Source organism: Planococcus citri, chromosome 3, assembly GCF_950023065.1.
Source record: "Planococcus citri chromosome 3, ihPlaCitr1.1, whole genome shotgun sequence".
NCBI classification, from domain to species: Eukaryota; Metazoa; Arthropoda; class Insecta; order Hemiptera; family Pseudococcidae; genus Planococcus; species Planococcus citri.
Genome location: NC_088679.1, coordinates 68,372,402 through 68,392,634, shown reverse-complemented (window position 1 = coordinate 68,392,634; position 20,233 = coordinate 68,372,402). Strand labels below are relative to the sequence as shown.

At 32.1% G+C, this 20,233-nt stretch overlaps 1 protein-coding gene across 1 annotated transcript in view; it reads left to right on the top strand.

Moving 5' to 3' along the window:
* The window catches only part of LOC135838486 (homeobox protein Hox-A1-like), a 40,691-nt gene extending 21,182 nt beyond the window's left edge, over nucleotides 1-19,509 (top strand). Inside the window, exon 3 of the mRNA XM_065354136.1 lies at nucleotides 18,765-19,509. Within this exon, the coding sequence (XP_065210208.1) occupies nucleotides 18,765-19,237 (473 nt within the window). The 3' untranslated portion in view covers nucleotides 19,238-19,509. The remainder of the gene's footprint in view (nucleotides 1-18,764) is intronic.
* Nucleotides 19,510-20,233: the final 724 nt, after the last annotated feature.

Here is a 20,233-nt window from a genome sequence, read left to right as displayed (position 1 = left end):
ACATCTACAAAAGAAATGTGGAAAAAAGTTCAAATCCTAAAAGGAAGTTATATACCTACTGAAATACCCTACTTAGTAGATGACAACACTGAAATAAACTCAATAGATGACATTGCAAACACCTTAGCTAGATCCTTTGCAAAAGCTTCTGCAACTGCCTCTTATAGCTCTGCTTTCCAAACACTAAAAACACAAATAGAATCCACCCCCTTAGACTTTTCATCTCAAAATCTAGAACCATACAACTCTCTTTTCTCTCTTGAAGAGCTAAATCATTGTCTAAACTACAACATTAAAGATTCATCCCCTGGACCTGATGAAATACACCCTCACATGTTAAAGTACCTTTCAGACACTGGAAAAGAAGATTTACTTCAATTATATAACAAAATTTGGACTTCGGATTCCTTCCCAAAATTATGGAAAACTGCAACAATCATTCCAATATTAAAACCAGATAAAAGCCCAAATCTGGCATCTAGTTATCGCCCCATCTCCTTAACTTCAGTTCCTTGCAAAATACTTGAAAAAATGGTTATTAAACGTCTTAATTGGTATATTAATTCCTCAAACTCTCTTAGCATTTATCAAAGTGGTTTCAGAAAGAAAAGATCTACCCTAGACCACCTCTTTAGTCTCCAAAAAGAAATTAGTTCGGCCTTCCAGAATAAAGAAAGTGTTCTTTCAGTCTTTTTTGATCTTGAAAAGGCATTTGATAAAGCCTGGCGTTATAAAATTCTCCAAAAATTACATTCCATTGGAATAAGAGGACATTTGGCTTACTTTATTCAGAATTTCTTAACAAACTGTACTTTTAGAGTGAGAGTTGACAATACATACTCAGAGTTTTTTGAAATTGAAAATGGAGTCCCCCAAGGTTCAGTTCTTAGCACAGTCTTATTTATACTTTTGATTGATGACATTTCCAATGTTGTTTCTAGACCCATTTCTCTGAGAATCTTTGCTGACGATATAAACATTTCCTTTCGTTCAAATAATATTCAACTAGCTCTTCAAGTAATCCAAGAAACCCTTGAAAAAATTGAATCATGGGCAGATTCAAATGGTCTAACCTTCTCTGAGTCAAAAACCCACTGTATACTTTTCACCAAAAAAAATAAGATTCCTCCAGATCTCATCCTCAACTTCAAAGGACACTCTTTAGAATTCAAAACCACAACTAAATTTCTTGGCTTAACTTTTGATAGAAAACTAAATTGGACTCCTCATTTTCTAAAAGTAAAATCAGATATCATGAAACGCCTAAATCTGTTGAAAATAATCAAAAACACCAAGTATAAACCATCTCGCAAACTCCTACTTCACTTGTATAAATCTCTAATTCGCAGTAAAATTGAGTATGGAAGCCCATGTTTTGCAAATATCTCAAATAAAACTTCAAATATCCTAAAAACAATTCAAAATTCAGCCCTAAGGATCTGTTTAGGAGCCCTCTATTCCTCTCCAATAGATAGCCTATATTGTGAAGCAGCAGAATTACCCCCAGATTTCAGAAGAACTCTCATAACAAACAAATTCATCTCAAATGCATCCACCAACCCTTCCCATCCACTCCAAAACTCAATTAACCCACCCAACCCCCAACATTTTGATCATATAGAAGGACCCATTTCTAATTTCATCACAATGTTGAATGATCTGCAAATCAATCCCAAAACTCTCATCCAAAAACCAATATTATACCCCCCTTGGCTTCTAAAACCTCCTCAAGTCAACCTACAGCTTATTAACTACCCAAAAAATAGCCACTCTCCATTAGTAATAAAACAGAACTATCTTGAACTTTTATCAGAATACAAAAAATTCAATCTTTGCTTTACAGATGGATCAAAAATACCAACACTTCACACAGGATATGCATACTCTATAAATGATAGAATTTCAAATTTTAAAATCCATAACTGTTCTTCAATCTACACTGCCGAACTCACAGCTATTTTCCACTGTCTCTGTGACATACTCACTTATGAATCAGAAAATAAGTCCTTCTTAATTCAAAGTGATTCCCTCAGCTCACTAACTGCTATCCAAAATCTTTTTTCCGATCACCTTCTAATTCAAAATATTCATAAAACTCTATTTGACTTACAAAATTCAAACTTCTTCATACAGTTTATGTATGTACCCAGCCACGTTGGAATCTTAGGAAATGAAATTGTAGATATTAATGCAAAATCTGCCACCATCCTTTCTCCCCTTATATTTATCACAGCTGACGACCTCAAATCTATCTTCGCCCAAAGCACACTCAAGAAATGGCAAAACTTTTGGTCCCTCCAAACCACAAACAAGCTCTTTCAACATAAAAAATTAGTCCATCCTTGGAAAAACCTCTCCCACTTAAACAGACTTGAAGAAATCATTATAACCAGACTGAGAATTGGCCACACAAAAATCACACATAACCACCTCTATGAAAAGGCCCCAAAACCCACATGTCAATTCTGCCTCTCAGAACTTATATCTGTCCAACACTTACTATTTCAATGTCCCTCCTTACATCAGCACAGACTGTCCCTACAAATAGATGAAAGATCCCTATTCATACCAGACGACCCTTCCGAAATTAAAAAATTCTTAGACCTAATTAAAAAACTTGACCTTACCAACTCGATTTAAATCTCATACGACGGGTGTAATAATCAAGTAATTACAAACACCCAAAAAAAAAAAAAAAAAAAAAAAAATTTTTTATGAAGAATTTTTGTTTAAAATGGCGAAACAAACATCCTAAAAAATTTCCAGATATGTATATCGAAGAAACTACAAAAATAGGTACCTACTTAATGAGATTACCTATAGATACGTACCTTCATTATATGAAATTTCTCTCTAATTTTATTCATTCGTAAAAAATATGTTTTCTGTAAACGGAAAAATTGAAAGAAAACCAAGATTAGAATCACAAACATGAATCATTGAAATTTTTGAATAGGGAATCACTAATCATCATCTTAGTTTGGCGATTCAAATCAGTCCAAATCATAAAATTTTAAAGATCAGTCGGAAAATGAGTCGAATTGCCCATATTCCTGACGACTATTAAAAATTTAGTCAAATGAGAAAAGTAGCATAATTTAAAACGAATTTTGGATCAAAAGATTTCAAATCCGGGTAAATAACTTTCTTGACATCACAGTTAAAAAGTTGCCAGTCCTTGTTGAGATAAAAACTAGGCGAGGGGAGGGAATAAGAACATAGCGAACAGAACAAATTCCGAAGTATTGTGAAAAGTGTAAAAATGACTCACATGGTTGAAAAGGAAGCAAAATATGCAGCTCAACAGTAGTATTAAATAGGTACATACTTAATATCATAAATCAAAGTGTCTAACAAAATTTCAAAATAAAAAAAAAAACGGATTTGAGGTTCACCATTTCAACCTTTTGTTTTTCGAATATTCAAACTTTTCAAGGTTAATTATATTTTTCCAACGTATGAATTCGTTGAAGATTACTTTTGAAAAGGGTAGGAAAAATTGCTTTTTCCTTAGCTAGGTGAGAGATTATTAATTTTGTGTAAGAATTTTAGTGATTTTTCCATTTGCTTAAAAGGGAAGTTCCGCAAAAAAATTTGCAAACTGAGGATTTTTAAATTGAATTTTTTCAAAAAATTACAAGCGAAATGTGAATTGAAAAGTTCAAAGTCTGATAAGTATTGGAAAAAAGTAAAAGTAGGACAGTTTGGATGAAAAGCGGGACAAAACGAGGACTTGCAGGATTATGTTGCAAAACTTCTAAACACCCTATACTTTCATCAATTTTTGAATTTTTTGAATTTTATACAATGTCATCTATTATTTTTATATAATAATTCTTCCTCCCTGCTATTCATTGATACTTGATTTATTTATTTTATTTAAATTGTTAATGGGAGACATTTTCAGACGTCTTTAGAAAATTTAAGGGTATTGTATGAAAAAAATAATTGAAGTATTCGTGTATTTGTTTCTTAAAAATTTATTAATCCTAAACTTATTTTCACGCTTTCTGGAAAAATTTTAAAATTCTAGAGAAATCCGCTGGAGGCTCCAGAGATCCGAGGGGTTGGTTTTAGATAAGATGCAGACATTCGTGCATATTTCAAAAATTTTGAGTTTTTTTTATTAGAAGGTAAGTATGTACACATATTTTGGTAGGGAAAAAAATGCAATCAAGGGGTTTGCTTAGAAATGGGCTCAAATGTGAATGAATCCTTTAAACGAGTCGAGAATAAGCCACAACTTGATTTTCAGCTGCCCAAATTGATTTCCGCGTCTTCTGGGGAAAATTAATTAAGAATTCTGATGAAATTAAAAATCGTGCTGGAGGCTCCAGAATGGCAAAAAATGGAGAAATTCGATTCGAGGGAATTAATATTGGTTTCAGAGCTGATTCCTATTATTTTTACTGAGTATTATACTTTTTTCAAAAAAACATAAATCGTCACAAGTGGTCAATTTTAAATTTTTAAAAATTCTTCAAAAATCGAAAAATCAATTTAAAAAAATTGGATAGTTAAATTCAAGTGGGGGGGGGGGATTTCAAACCCTGCTCTTTCCAAAAATCGCGTTCCTGTTCTCATCAAAGGCGGACAACTCAAGGTTCCCTCATGAACCCATTTTTTTCGCTCATCAGATCGTACCTAAATGCCTAATGTATTTTGATCGTAAAAAAGCAACAACATTTCCAACGCTTTTACCGCCGGTTGTAAGTACAAAATTTTGATTTCTTTTCGCAATTTCCAGCTGGTACAGTACGTACCTAAGTTTGGTAAAGGGCTGTGATTAAATCTCCCGTGACTACAACACAACACGTTTGTTTTTTTCCTCGTTATTTTAACAAGAACGAGAACGACGGCGTCGATGCTATGTAAGCACTATAAAATAACACCTAAAGGGATTTGCAGAATGTATTTTCGTTGCATATGACATAAAATGGAGACCATGCCGTGGGCTACGAGGGGAAAGTTATTTTGATTGATGAGGGGGCAAGACATAAGGTTGCAACGTCGAAGAAAATCCTGCGGGAAAAGATGAAACATTACCAAGTTACTTTCTTGCTCGCCTTTGGTCGACACCACACGTTCTTAGATATTGTCTCTATGTAGTGCAAATACAGCAAAACCTGCCATATACGTATTCGAAGTACCTACCTATTTGGTGTAAAATTCCAAAAGTACACGTGATTATTATCACTTAAAACGTCCTCTCTCGTCTAGTTTGATTTTTTTGTTACATGTTTTCTACTCTTATATGTATATACGATGTGGCATGGCAGTTGTATCACGTATCAGTGAGTATTCGAGTCGAGGTGTCATTTTGCACACGCTTTTCATGATGAAAAATGGGACTAAAAATCGCGTGATACTGCGATGTTGTGTGATGTAGATTACAAAAATACAACCCTCAATTAAACGAAATTCAATGTTACCAAATGGGCCGCGGCCACCCTTCGCTTTGGTGGCGTATTTTTTTCCCTATATAGCGACTTTTAACTGTAATTAAAAGCTTTATAATTTTTCGCGCTTTGTTTTCAATAAATCGTACTAGATTATGAATGAAAATTAGTATAAATTTTAATGTTCCCGTGACATATTTTTACCTTTTGTACCTCTATTTTGTACTCGTATACAGCGTTTAATTTACACGTATGGTCGTACATTACCTATACAATACCTACATAAATATTATTTTCTTTTTAAATTGCCTATTTTCCAAGGATTTTACTACAAACTGTTGTAAGTATAGGTATAGCGTACCTACATTACGAGTTATCAGCGTTCCATGTTTTACTGTATAGATATCTGTTGAATTGAAACGAATTTAAATTTTAAATTTGAAAAAGCCAAGATGGAAAAAATAACCGGTGGTGAAGTTTATTGCACGTCAATTGCTAGAACCGGTTCAATTATATCGTTTTCGAAGGTGTTTATCAAATAGGCGTGGTTAATATGGGTTCGATTCGATGTATTGATTTTTTGTTACCACCTCCCGGAAATACTACATGTATTGGAAAGTGTTGTGGTGAATGATGAACAATTGATTAGAGGGAACGTATACAAGTGGCGTTGTTTTATTTATTCATTATTGATTTTGATTATCGAGTCAAAAATCAAAATTGAGATATATTTTTTATATGTACCATGTACATTTTGAGTTGGTTCATTTGATGAATGGCTTCCAAATTGGGGTTTTAAATAAAATTTTCCTCTCGCTGAATCATTTTTGAGTAGAGCAATCATTTTGATCAATCTTTCACTGAATTATAATTTGCATTTCAAAGCTTAAAATTCAGATAAGTAGGTACCCATGGGTTGATCAACATTTGGCATTTTTTTGATCAGAATATTCAGAGAAAAATAGAAAAAAAAAAACTTTTCAGTTCGTATAGAAATTTTTGAAATTTGCACACATGATGATTGTATCTTTCCTAAAATTCGAATATCACAATTTTGAGTCATTCTAGAGCCTCCAGCGCAATTTTCGATTTCTCCAGAATTTTAAAATTTCTCCAGAAGACGTGAAAATCAGTTTGGGCTGCTGAAAATCGAATTGTGGCTTATCCTAGACTTAGGTAAGTATTCAAAAAGTTTATCCACATCTAAGCTATTTTCTAAGTGAACGCCTGATGTGCATTTTTTTGAAATTTTGACTAAAACATTCATATTAAGAAAAAAAAATCAAGAAATCAAAATTTTTCTGATCAGAAGGGAATTTTTGAAATTCGCAAGAATGGCTATATATCTTTCTTAGCACCAATCTGCCAAATTCGAATTTCACAATTTCGAGTCATTCTGAAGCCTCCATCGCGATTTTCGATCTCTCAAGAATTTTGAAATTTCTCCAGAAGATGAGAAAATTAATTTGAGCAGCTAAACATCGAGTTGTGATTTATTACCGATCTATTTAACAAGTTGGCATTCATGTTTGGACAGATTTCTAGAAAGCCGAAAACTTCCAGTACGTTTTTCTGACCAGTATATTTGTATCCGAGGAAAAAATTCAAAAAAGAAAAAAATTTGTTTTGAGGGGAATTTTTGAAATATGCAAGAATTACTGTAAGGATTTTGTCTAAAATTAACTTGTAGAATCCGAATTTCATCATTCCAAGCCATTCTGCAGCCCTCATATGCGATTCTAGATTTCTCCAGAATTCTAATATTTCACCAGGGGGTGTGGAAATCAATTTGGGGAGCTAAAAATTGAGCTCTAACTTTTCCTCGACCAGTTAAGAGAGTTTATCCACATTAAATATTAAACTGATTTTTAGGTGAACAGGAACATTTCTCGAGTGTTTTTTTTTTTATCAGAATACTTTTGAATGATAAGAGCAGACTGTTGGTCAAAAAAATGCACTCGAGATGTCCAGTAAGTCGACCCAAGTTGTGGATAAAATACTTAAATAGATCGGGAATAAGCCATAACTCGATTTTCTGCTGCCCAAATTAATTTCCATGCGTCATGGAAACATTTTTAAATCCTGGAGAAATCGAAAATCGCGCTGAAGGCTCCAGAATGGTTAAAAATTATGAAATATTTCAAAAATTTCCCTACGAACAGAAAAGTTGATTTTTAAAATTTTTTTTCTCAGGTAAGATAATAAGTGCTCAAATGTGGCCATCTTAAAAGTCGAAAATTAAATCGTATTTGAGAGTGAAATTTCTTTTTGAAAATTGCAATTTTTTCACCAAAAAAGAGCAATTTTAAAATTGCAAAAATCCAAAAGTGGCTACCGGCCCAAAAGTACCCAAAAGTAACCGTTTGAAAAATAAAGAACAAAATTTCACCAAATTGACCCAGAAAGCTGAAAGCCGGAATACTCGTATATCTCATTTTCAACTCGCCGAATCGAGTAGAAAGGGGTTTGAACCGTTTTAAACAGTTCTGAGGGCCTCTAGAAAATTATCGAATGTTAAAATTTCCGAAAAATTTTACGTAAGAAAGTTTCAAAGCCAAAGTTTACTTTACATTCTAATTTAAACATACTGAGAAACGTGATTGGTGCTTATTAGTTAGTTACTTAATAGTAGATCAATTGTATTACATAATATTACAATTATTCCAAAATTAGTTTCTGCCAGTTTGGGAACATTAGGACACTCGTATATTTCTTTATCGATTTTTTTTCATCTTTTGAACAAGATTTGTTTTTTAAAAATTCACTAAAACCGAAAAATGCACTTTAGCTCTTGAAATTATTAAACCTTCCCTTATAAATTATCAAACTCACTAAAATCCCTATCCTTGGCTCTGAATTTTTCCACTTGAACACCGAAGTGGCCACATTTGGACATGTTTGTGGTAAAAAAAAACTCCTGGAAATCGACTCAAATGTGTATGAATCCTTTATACAGATCGAGGATAATGCTACAGCCTACAACTCGATGCTCAGTTGCTCAAATTGATATCCATGTATTGGAGGGAAATTTTTAAATTTTGGACAAATCGAAAATCATGCTGGGGCTGGAGGCTCCAGAATTTTGAGGAATGGTGAAGTTCTATTCGAGAGAGTTGGTTTTATAGAATATTCTTTTTTTTAAAGTATAAATCGCCAAAAGGGTCAATTTTGAATTTTCAAAAATTCACCAAAAATCAAAAAACCAATCTGGACTGCTGAAATTTTTGTTTGGGGGTTTCAGATCATGTTGCTTCCAAAAACCGCCACGCTGTTGAAATCGAAGACTGACACCTCGACACTCGACAGGTTTCCTTTTCAGAATCGATTTACTTTTTACGTGTTCCATCGTCATCATTTTTTCTGTCCGTCAGCGTATTGACCTTGAGCCGCGTTGACAAATTTGTATTCCTCCCTCCTCCCCTTCGTTACACCTTTCTGAAAAACACAACGTAGGTATTTTAGAACAATTGATACATAATACATTTTCGTTTGATTAATTAATAGGGTTAGAAGGAATAAAAATAGCCCGAGAACACGATACTATAATATACGAGTATACCTTCGTATTCTCATACACACGAACCTCAACTCCACGAGCACTTTAGGTAGGTAGGTATACTCGTAGAAGAGAAAAAAACCAAAACAACAATCCGAGTTGAAGATAAAAATCATTTTTAAAAATCTTGACACCGATTCGATATGTTAAAAAAAAAATCAATTTTTAAGGATGAAACATTAAACAAACTCCACTCCATTTAACATTTTAGTAAAATGATACGAATATAAAACCAGTTTCCTAAATACTCGAACACTGATGACGACGACGACGACGACGACGACGTCGTGTACTGCCAAATATTTTGAGAACCGTTTAGACGCGACGTTTTTCTTCGCTTTAAATAAATGGCATAAGACAGAGTAGTTCTTTATCTATACAAGCATATACAGTCAGAGTAACATACACCTATGAGTAGTTTTACAAGTATCTGCTTACCTTTGGCTTTAGATTTTGGTACTGGCTGGAAGAGAAAATACGAGTAGGTACAACTTGGAATCTATACGTAGCTCGAGAGTTGAATAAGCGAATGTGGAAATTTTTATGACAAAGAGTAGTTTAAAATGACCCGAAGATTAGTTAATCATTTTGGTGGTAATTGCTACCTGCGAAAAAAAAATAATAACAAATTGATTAATGTAAATGGTTGACTCGATGTGCCTAAGCTTTGACTCGAGGTATAAATTATTCAGAAATAAGTAAGTACCTACGACAAGTTAGTGCATTTCTCTCCTTGTGTCGAGTAAAAATTATAATTTTTCTAAACAAGCAGGGACTTTATTAAAATTGAAATTCGATGTAAGTGTAACCTAATTCGAATATGTAAACATAACATGTTGAAAGACAAAGGGTTCGACTCTAGAAGTAGGTAGGTTGTGTACGAGCGACGCTGTATACGAAATGACGATAACACGTGTACAGGGAAAAGAGATCAAAAAGGATTAACGTTACGCAAAACACTGGAAAATTGTAGTAAAGTGCGTTTTTTTATTCAGCCATATTAAATATTATACAAGCCATTAGTGAAATTACGACGTCTAGAATCGAATTTCGAAGCTTATTCGAGTATAAGAAAATGAAATTAATATCGCAGATAACTCTTCTTATATATCTTTTACTATAAGGTTCTTCGTCTTTTATCGTCGTAGAATTTATCCCTACCTATGTGAAAAGGTACCTATATGAAAGAAAATTGTAACTGTAGCATTTGAACACATCTTATATTTTATGCCTTACACCCTTCTGAATGAATTCGTTCATCGTAGTTACTGGGTCCATATCTAACTCGAATGTGGAAAAACTCACCCGTCCGATGTGTTGCACTAACGTGTTGTACTCGGCTGCTGCTTTTCTAATAATAACGAATTAGCTTGACACCTCATTCATCAACAAATTCTGTACTCAGAAGTTACCCCTAGAATTCATCGCAGAACAGAAATCTTATCAAATTTGGAAAATTATTAGGTTCTTGCTACGATACGAGTACGTCTACGATGTCCAACATATGTGTCGTTTGAATCCTCGCAGTCACAAACGGTGGTGGTTTTAATTAAAAACTAGACAGCTAAGCATTGCTTAGCTGCAAAGTGTGCGTAGCTAGCTGCCTTTTCTACAGCTATAACCGTTATTACATCTAGGTAGTGCATAAGTGAATCAACCATGTCACAGTACCTAATGAGAATTTTTGAAACTCTCACTGCTTCAAATTGTTTTTCAGTGTTTTCATATTTTCCAAATTACAATAGGTATTTCAGAATAATTTATAAGCTTGTATTGCTTCTAAATTAAAAATTTTCTAGTTGTTTTTCATAGTTTGCATTGTTTTAAAATTTACAAAATTTCAAATCAATTTCCCGAATTCCCCATTGCTACAATTTCATAAAGTTTTCAATAAATTTTCAGAATTTTGCATTGCTGCTGAGTTAGGAAATTTGCAATCAATTTTTAGAATTCACATTGCCTCTAAATAGTCAAATTTTAAATAATTTTTCAGAATTCTTATTGTCTTTAAATTAAAAAATTTCAAATTCAATTTTCAAGTTCATATTGTCCACAAATTGTAAAACGTTTACTCAATTTTTGGAATTCACATTGCCTCCAATTTTTCAGAATTCTCATCTTCTTCATAAATATTACAATATTTATTTCATATAATTTTCAAGTTCACATTATCTGCAACTTACAGAACTTTTAATCAATTTTTGGAATTCTCAGCGTCTCTAAATACAAATTTTCATATTATTTTTTTTAGAATTTCTATTGTCTTCAAATTTATAAATTTTCAAACCAATTTTCAGAACTTGCTTTTTATTCTAAATTAAGAATTAAATCTTATAAAATATGTTAAGAATTTGCATTGCCTCTAAATTACACAAAAAAAATATGGGTACCTAATTTTTACAAAAAAATTTAACGAAATACTGGTATTTAGCACAATTAAGTACCAGATCCCATTCAATTTTTTACTGTAATCGTATAGTAAAAATTATCATTTTAATAAATTTTGCTATAGGTACCAATAGTAAAAATCATTTTGTTTTAATAATTTTTACTAAATCATGATAATAAAAATTACAAATGTTTCAATTGTACAAAAATTAGTTTAATTACTCATTTTGAAGTAATTTTTAAATTATAAGTAAAAAGTTACAAATTATTCATGTCAAGGTAATTCTTACTATACTTATGGCTATAGGTACTCGTAGACAAAATTAATGAAATGAATTTTAGAATTTTTAGTTAGCAAATATATCATAATTCATAACTCAATTTCAGCATTATTTTAACCCCATTATCATGTACTTACTACATATGTAACTCCAAAGCATTTACCTATCCAATTTTCCTACGAAAAATCTGTCACCTACCTACTTACCTCACGGGGATTCGAACCTGGGTCCCTAAATTTCCTATTCCTACCTACATGCCCTAACCATTCGACTACGAGTTCACATGGTGGATTAGAGCATTAAAATAATATATTTGTTTGGTAAACGCCCCACCAAACCACTCCCACTTGGAATTTACAGCTAACAGACGGGGGGTGTAACAGGGTACAATGAAACACAGCTGGTGATGGAATAGACTGGGGGTATAGCAGGGTACAATGAGCGGCAGGTGTTCTACAAGTCCCCTTTTCCCTTTTTTAGGATTTAATGCATTAAAATAATGAACTAAAATTGCAATTACTCAGCAATTACCCACCCGAATTGAATGAAAATTAATCTATTCCCTCCGCCTTAATGATTCTCAAATGGTGTCCAATAGGTACAAAAAACGGTTGGATAGCTTAAGAGAACATTCAGTTCCAATAAAATTTCATTTCTCAAAGCGAAACCAATAGTGTGCTACGCACACTAAATAGGATCGTAATTGCTGAGAAATTAGAAGGAATACTGCGGAGTCATTCATTAGTTTGGCTAATGCTGGAAGTATTATTGAATACGTGGAATTCAATCTACAAGAAGGATTTACCTATACCTATTTGAAATGAAGTATTGAAAGTATTCGGTAGGATGGATTGAGAAAAAAAAAACATACTTAGGTACCTTGGATTTTGATCAAATTTTTTGGAGGAAGTTTACTTTGAGTTTAAAGATGAGATGTTCCATAAAAAATGTGAGCCTACTAAGTAAAAGGGGGTGGAGGCAGGGATCCTCGAAATGAGGTAATTGGGTAATTCTCAAAAATTTGGCAAATTTCTGTCCCAAGACAATTTCTAGCAATTTCTTCAAAAGTATACAAGATATGTGAATTTTTTTTTCAGAACTTGATTCAAAACCACCGGGGCATCTATTTAACTATTTAAACATGCTTAGACCTCCTCCCCCTCCCCACCTGGAATCGCTTGAATGGCCAAAAGTTCCTAGTCGTGTCCTGTCCGAGCACAGGATTTTTTTTCAATCCCGTTTTTTTGATACAAATATGCATTTTATCAAAAAAACCAAAGGATACAAAATTGTTCTACATGAAATTTTCTACATTTTGACGCTATTAGTTGAACTCAAAATGTTTATTAAATAACTTTACAGGGGGATCAAAGTCTGCCCCCGACTTTAATGTCCATCGCCGTGTTCATTTTTCAGATTTTTTTTTACCAGTTTAAAAATATTTTTTTATGTGGATAAATGGTCACACCGATTCGAATGGTTGATAAGAGTGCTATCCGCATTTCAAAAGACGAATGCCAATTAATTTAGCTCGTAAAAAAATCGAAATACATGCAAAATTTTTACATGTCTCAATTTCTCAAATTCAACTTCCATAGTCGTGTCTCAATATTTTCGCGGTAATATTCGGCTTTCTGTCCAAAAACAAGTATACAAATATTTAAGGGGTATGTACGGTTACATTGATACAAGAAATTTCATCGAATGATATTTTCCAATGCTCTTTTTTTCGAGATTTTCTCACATTTTCCCTGCATAATTTTTTCCTCGTCGTGTCTTTAAGATGTCTTAAAACCTTCCCTCCCACTACCCCAGGGGGGGGGGGGGTTGATTGAGACCAATACCAAAAATGAGGTCGAGGGTATGTATATGAAGAGCTCAATTCCAAAATGTGCTTTGTCCCAAATTTTTGTTTTTGGCAAATCAAAAACAAAATTCGTGAACACACAAAGATGTTTTAATGTCAATTTTCAATATCAGACAGTGTAGTGTAAAGTATTTCGAATATTTTCCCTGCAATTTTTTTTTTCAAAATGACACCTATTTGTTCAATCTGTGTACGAAGTCGCCAAAAATGGGACTAAGCACGTTTTGGCACTGCATACAGATTATTTTCCAAAATTATCACGATGAAATGTGGTATTTAGCACGTTTTGGACTGTTACAATGTTTTGTTAGGTAACAGACTACTGCACCCAGTTGGACTTGGCACATTTTGGAGTGGTAGGTTGGTTCAATAGTGTTGAATAAAACGAATTTTACATAAAATTCTGCATTCAATGTACTGGATAGCGCGTTTAAAAACGAATTTTCGGCTATCTGACGTCCTACCTAACTGCGTAACAGTCCCATCTAACGGAATTCACTGAAAACGCATTTTTGAAAAAATTGGACAAAGCACATTTTGGAATTGAGCTCTTCATATTTATGAGTCCAATTTTGAAAATTTCAAAAAAATGTATTTAAAAATTTTCAAAATTGAAAAAAAAAAAATTGAAATTTGCCAAATTTTTGAGAATTACCCAATTTCCTTAAAATTAAGATGTAACTTGAGTTTCTGGATCTCCCTGTTGCATTGAGATCAAAATTCAAGGGTACTTTGGGGGTAGGAATTGAGGGTTAAAAACTGAAATTTTTGATAAATTAAATATTTTCCATCTTCCAAAACACTGCAGAAGTGTTTACTTCGATAAAAGGATGTTCGACGACAAAAAATTTAAGACTCCCAGATGTAAGGGAAATGAAGCCATCCTCACATAATTTTAAAAATATTCCATTAAATTTTTTTACATATTTTTTTAACAATTTCTTTCGATGAGAAAAATTGTTTATTCTCTAAACTTTATGATGACTGAACAGGAACTTCAAATGTTAAAATGAAATAAAAAATTGAAAAAATGAAGTTATTCTTATTTTTGGCTTCCACTTCCTTGAAAAAAAATTGAAATGTTTATAGACATTAGGTACAAAAAAGCAAAAATTTGAATGTGAAAATTTTGAATTTTCCATCGAATTTTTTTTACACCTTTTGAAAATTTGTTTCGATGAAAAAATCGTCCATTCACCAAACTGAAGGAATAACTTAAAAAATGAAAATGAAACGAAAAATTGACAATATCGAAGTCTTAGAAAGATTCCAGTCCAAAGTACTTCGTAAAATAACAAGCGCTCCCTGGTATATTCGAAAAGACAATGAAAAGGTGAAGTTTATATTATGTATACATATTTTTGACATCCACTTTCTTGAAAAAATCTTGAAATGATTGAAGACATCGGAGAAGCATCCTTCCTCCATCCTCCTCTATAAAAAAATTCCAAAAGTGTTTGAAAATGTCCTTCTAAAAGTCCTTTGGCAAACACCCTGATCACCCTCAGCCTTCTGAGTCAATTTGGGTAGTCTCCAGCGATGACTTAAAATCAAATACCATTAAAAAATGCCCGAAAATGCGCTTTTTTACAGCTGAAAAGGGGTGGGGGGGGGTTGAAAAGTCTATAAACTTTCAAAAGACGCATCTAGAGCATTTTCTGAATGTACATGACAATCGATTTCACCCTCCTAAGTCAATTTGTTGGGGTGAATGGCACGACAAAATAGTCTTTCAAGGTCAAAGATCTGGGTTTTGTATCTTGAGAGGAGAAAAAATAAAAATGCTCGCTATCTGCCAAAAAAAGCAACAACAACAACAACAAAACAAACAAAAAATCTCACCTTTTGTCAAAACTGTCAAATCGTCTCGTTTCTTTCCCCAAAAAAATAGTCGCTTTTCACTGAAAATTCCAAAAATTACTTACCCAAAAGTCTCGCTTTTTTGGCACAAAAATTCTCACTATTTCAGCAAAATTGAAAAAAATTTTCACCTTTTTCCCATAAAAAGGCCCAGTCTCACTTCTTTGCCAAAAATGATCAATCATAAAGTCTCGAGTTTTTCATCAAAAATTTGGTAAAAAAAAGTCTAGCTTTTTCGACGAAAATTACGAAAAAATATAAAAACCATAAATTGCTTAAAAGTATCGTCCCCCCCCCCAGAAAACTGCCAAAAGATATCAATATTTTGGTCTATGATACGTATGATTCCCAAAATTCCCCAAAATAATCGAATTTTTACTCAAATTGTCACGTTCTATTTTTTGTCAAAAATTGTAAAAAATACCCTCTTTCTCAAAAGTTGGCCAAAATTTGTCATTTGTTTGCAAAAATGTGCAAAAAGTTTTTTTCCCCACAAAAATTGCCCAAAAATGTAGTGTAATGCTAACATCTCACCTTTTCATTAACAAACCTTTAAAAAGTCTCGGTTTTGGACAAAAATTTCCAAAAAAATTGAGGAGTCGGCCTGCAAAGTGACCTAACTGCAAAAAATTGATTTCGAGATAAATGAGAAAAATGTGTCCTATGTCCAAAAGTTTCGCTTTTTCTCCAGAAATTTTGCCAAGCAATAAGTTATTCTGATTAGAATCATTTTTTTGCGAATTTTTTTCTAAAAAACCTGCATTTTGATAAAATTGTCAAAGTCTTACTTTTTGCCAAAAATTTTCGTTTTTGTTTCAAAACATCGCCATTCCAAGATCTCGATTTCGAGACTCAAATATGAGACCCCCAATTCTATTTCAAACTCTCAATTTCAAAACCTCATTCCGAGACCCTCATTTCAATACCCAATTTTCAGGACATTAATCTCAAGACCCCGATTCTGAGACCTCATTTTCTTTTCCTTGATTCCAAAAATTGTGCGAGAAATCTCACTTTTTACAAAAATTGTCCATCACTTTTTGATCAGAAATTGGAATAAAGTCCCTTTTTTTGCTATTAGGCTAATTGTTTTTGACAAAAAGCGAGGCGTTGACAATTTTATACCTAGTCTTTTTTATCAGAAATTGCAAACATTTTCACTTGGATTACCAATAATTGCCAAAAAGTTTCATTTTACAAAAAAGATTTGCAAAATATTCAGTTCAACTTTTTGAAAATTAAAATCAGAACATTTTGATTGTAACTTTTTTTTTTGAAAATTAAAATCAGAACATTTTGATTGTAACTATTTTATTTTCACTTGGATTACCAATAATTGCCAGAAAGTTTAATTTTACAACACAGATTTGCAAAATATTCAGTTCAACTTTTTGAAAATTAAAATCAGAACATTTTGATTGTAACTATTTTTTTTTTTTTTTTTGGTAATAATTTTTTATTGTGCATTTGATACTTAAGTAGCCTTTATAATTATTGTTTTGCTCTCCTCTCGTTTTGTCTCTGTTTTGGTTACTTTTTCAAGCTTCTTTAGTTTCTATAATTAGGTACCTTTCTTGAAAAAAAAACGAGCTTTTTTGCAGAAATTTGGTTTTAGTTACGAGTACTTAGATATCGTTTAAATAAAATAAAGTTGCCATTTTGATTATTGCCTTTGCAAAGTTCGTTTCAATCAGTTCGAAAAAAAGAAGATTTTTTTGGTGATCAATTAAACTATTTGATTAGTTCTAACCTAATTAGTAATTAATAACTATCAATAGGTAAAGGTAAGTTGTATTATTGTCTAAAAATGGATAAATCAACAGATTTACACAAATTGCAATTTTTACCCTTTGATATGACTTTGAAAAATTATTTTGCTGATCACATTTTTTTTTGTTTTTTGTTTTTTATTCTTAGCATGATCTTGACTATTAATTAGGTAGGTAGTTAGGTCTAGGTACCTACCTAATTTTAAATTTTCATTTTCGAATTTGATGCTTCTTTTTGAAATGTAAGTATAAATATAAGACATTGTAAAAAAAAAAAAAAAAAAAAAAAAAACATTTTACAGGAGTAAACTTTACAGAAGGTTAACAGTAATGCATGTCGAACAATCGTACATTCCATAAAAAATTACCCTACAACTCGTACGTATCTATCGAAATCAATAATCAATTCAACGTTAAATTTTCTAGCCTATTTCTAGCCTGCTGGTGATAAAACGAACGCTTCATTTATCAAAAATCTTGAACTTGTAAGAAAAAAATCAACACGCAATTGAAAATCTAAACACAGTAGTGTTTGTTGGGTCGACCTTTCGATAATATTATGAATACGATTCAAAGCCAATTAAAAAATCGTGATTTGATACATTATATGTTTCTTCGATACAGTTTACTCGCTTCTTCTTTATATATTCCATTTCTCTCTGTTTGTCTTATGATTAATAAACTAATGTGAAAATCATGTTCGCAATGAAACAAGAAGTCGACATCTTGATTTGGTTCTTCTTTTTGTACGTTCGCTTGGTTTCATAATATGATATCGAAAACGAAATGTAAATGAGGTATCGCATCGCTTATAATAACTAATGATGTGAGATGAGAGGGAAAAAGTTGACAAATACAACGCTATAGGTAAACATATCTCGATGTGTCTAATTTATGTAAATTATAATTTTCCAATTCGTTAGATTTCATTTTGATCGAAATCGAACGATACATATTTTTTAGTAATAAAAAAATTCCTGTCGTTTTGAAATTTCATTCCAGACTTAATTTCCCTAATTATTAGGTATACTTCTATGTTATGTTTAAAACGTCTGCCTTCAGTAGGTATAGAACGATGAGGCGTCAAAATGGTATATTTTTATGTCACGTTGATTTGGATTTTGTTAGTTACACGACGTGAAAAAATTAGCTCGAAATTTTAATCGATGGAGGAAAATTAATTGAGAACTTTTTTTCGGTGGCAAAATTTTTAATAAAATTAACGCCAGGATGGTCGAATGATTTATCATTGCGATTTTATTAAACCAACCTCGAGATGTTTTCTGTCGAACTGCGATTTAATTTAGCATCGTGACCGTAAAAGTTCCCGAAAAAAATTTCTTTCACTTTGTTAAAAATCTTCCTGTAGGTTTTCACCTTACTTAGGTACGGTGTTTGGTATTTTTTGTCCTGCTCCGTAAATAAGATTGATAGGCAGCCATTAAAACAAAGTCTGCGACAATTAAGTTATTTCGATTTTTCCAAGTCGTTTGTCATTTAAAGCTGTAAAAATAGGCTTAAATGTTCATAAGGCAAAGTCAACAGAGAAGAAATTTTGTGTTCCTTGTTTACTTACTCTATACCTACTGACGTTTGAGATGATAAAATTTACAATTTTTTTCCTTTTTTTTGTTCTTCTTTCAGCTACCAAAACGTTACCTTCAGATTATCAAGCTAGTAATAACAATTACAGTAACGCCAACGTTCTCCAGACCAACACCGGTAATGGAAATATGTTAATCGGAAGTCACTATGGAAGTAATTCGAACATTATGCAAAATGGAGGAAATGCGTTGTTAAACAACAGCGGAAGAACTAATTTTACTAATAAACAGCTCACAGAATTGGAGAAAGAGTTTCATTTTAATAAATACTTAACCAGGGCGAGAAGAATCGAAATAGCTACTACTCTTCAGCTGAACGAGACACAAGTGAAAATATGGTTCCAGAATCGTCGAATGAAACAGAAGAAAAGAATGAAAGAAGGATTAATACCGCAAGATGTAGGTAGCATGAATATCGGTTCTAGTTGTCCTGTGAATAGTACGAGTAGTACTAGCAATTCTCCTACGACTGTACAAAACACTTCGCATCAGAATGAAGACAGTATGGATTAGCTGGATGAGTTTTTTTTATAGGTAATTAATTTTTTGTGTTTTTTTGTTTTTTTTTATTCCCACGAGTGAATCAGTTACAATTCGTCAGTTCCGATCGAGCTGAAATTTGGATCACTGAGAGAGCATTTGTGACCCTGATCTCGGAGTGGAATTATCAAATTTTCAGATGTCGAAGTAGATTTTTTGATTTTTGGTAAATGGTAGAAACAGCATATCTACCCCCTAATATGTTAATTTTGTAAAAAAAAAAAAAAAAAAAAAAAGAGTAAAAATATAGAGATCAAAATCTGGCTACATTGTTGCTAAAAATTGGTAAAAATCCTCGCTTTTTAGCAAAATTGCTAAAAAAAATGTTACTTTTTTCCACAAAAATTACCCAAAAGTCTCTTATTTTTTTACTCAATAAAATCGTTGGGAAAAAGTCTCCTTTTTTCGACAAACATCTGCAAAAAATATCAAAATCCTGATTTTTGTTTAAAAATACATAAGTAGGTACCTACCAAAGTCTTGCTTTTTTGCAAAAAAAAAAAAAAAAAAAAAAAGATAAAAACTTTTGCTCCACAGAATTGCCAAAAAATCTCATCTATGTTTCCAAAAATTACTAAAAAGTCTAGTTTTATTTATGAAAACAAAATTTCTGTTTTTTTCTAAAATTGTCGAAGTATAATTTTTTGAAAGAAATTTTAGCTTTTTAGCACAATTGCAAGAAAGGACTATACCTACCAAAAATTCTTAAGTCTCGCTTTTTGCCAAAAATTTTCAAAGAGTATTATTTTTAAATCAAAATTTTCCAAAAGTCTTGTTTTTTGCCAAATTTTTATCAAAGTGTTGCTCTTTGCAAAAATTTATCAAAAAATTTTAATTTTTCAAAAAATGAAAAACATTTCCAACTTTTAGCAAAATTGCGAAAAATTGTCATTTTTTTTCAGAAAACATCAAAAGGTCTACTTTTTAACAAAAATGGCAAAAATTTTCCTTTTTTTTGTCAATAATTGT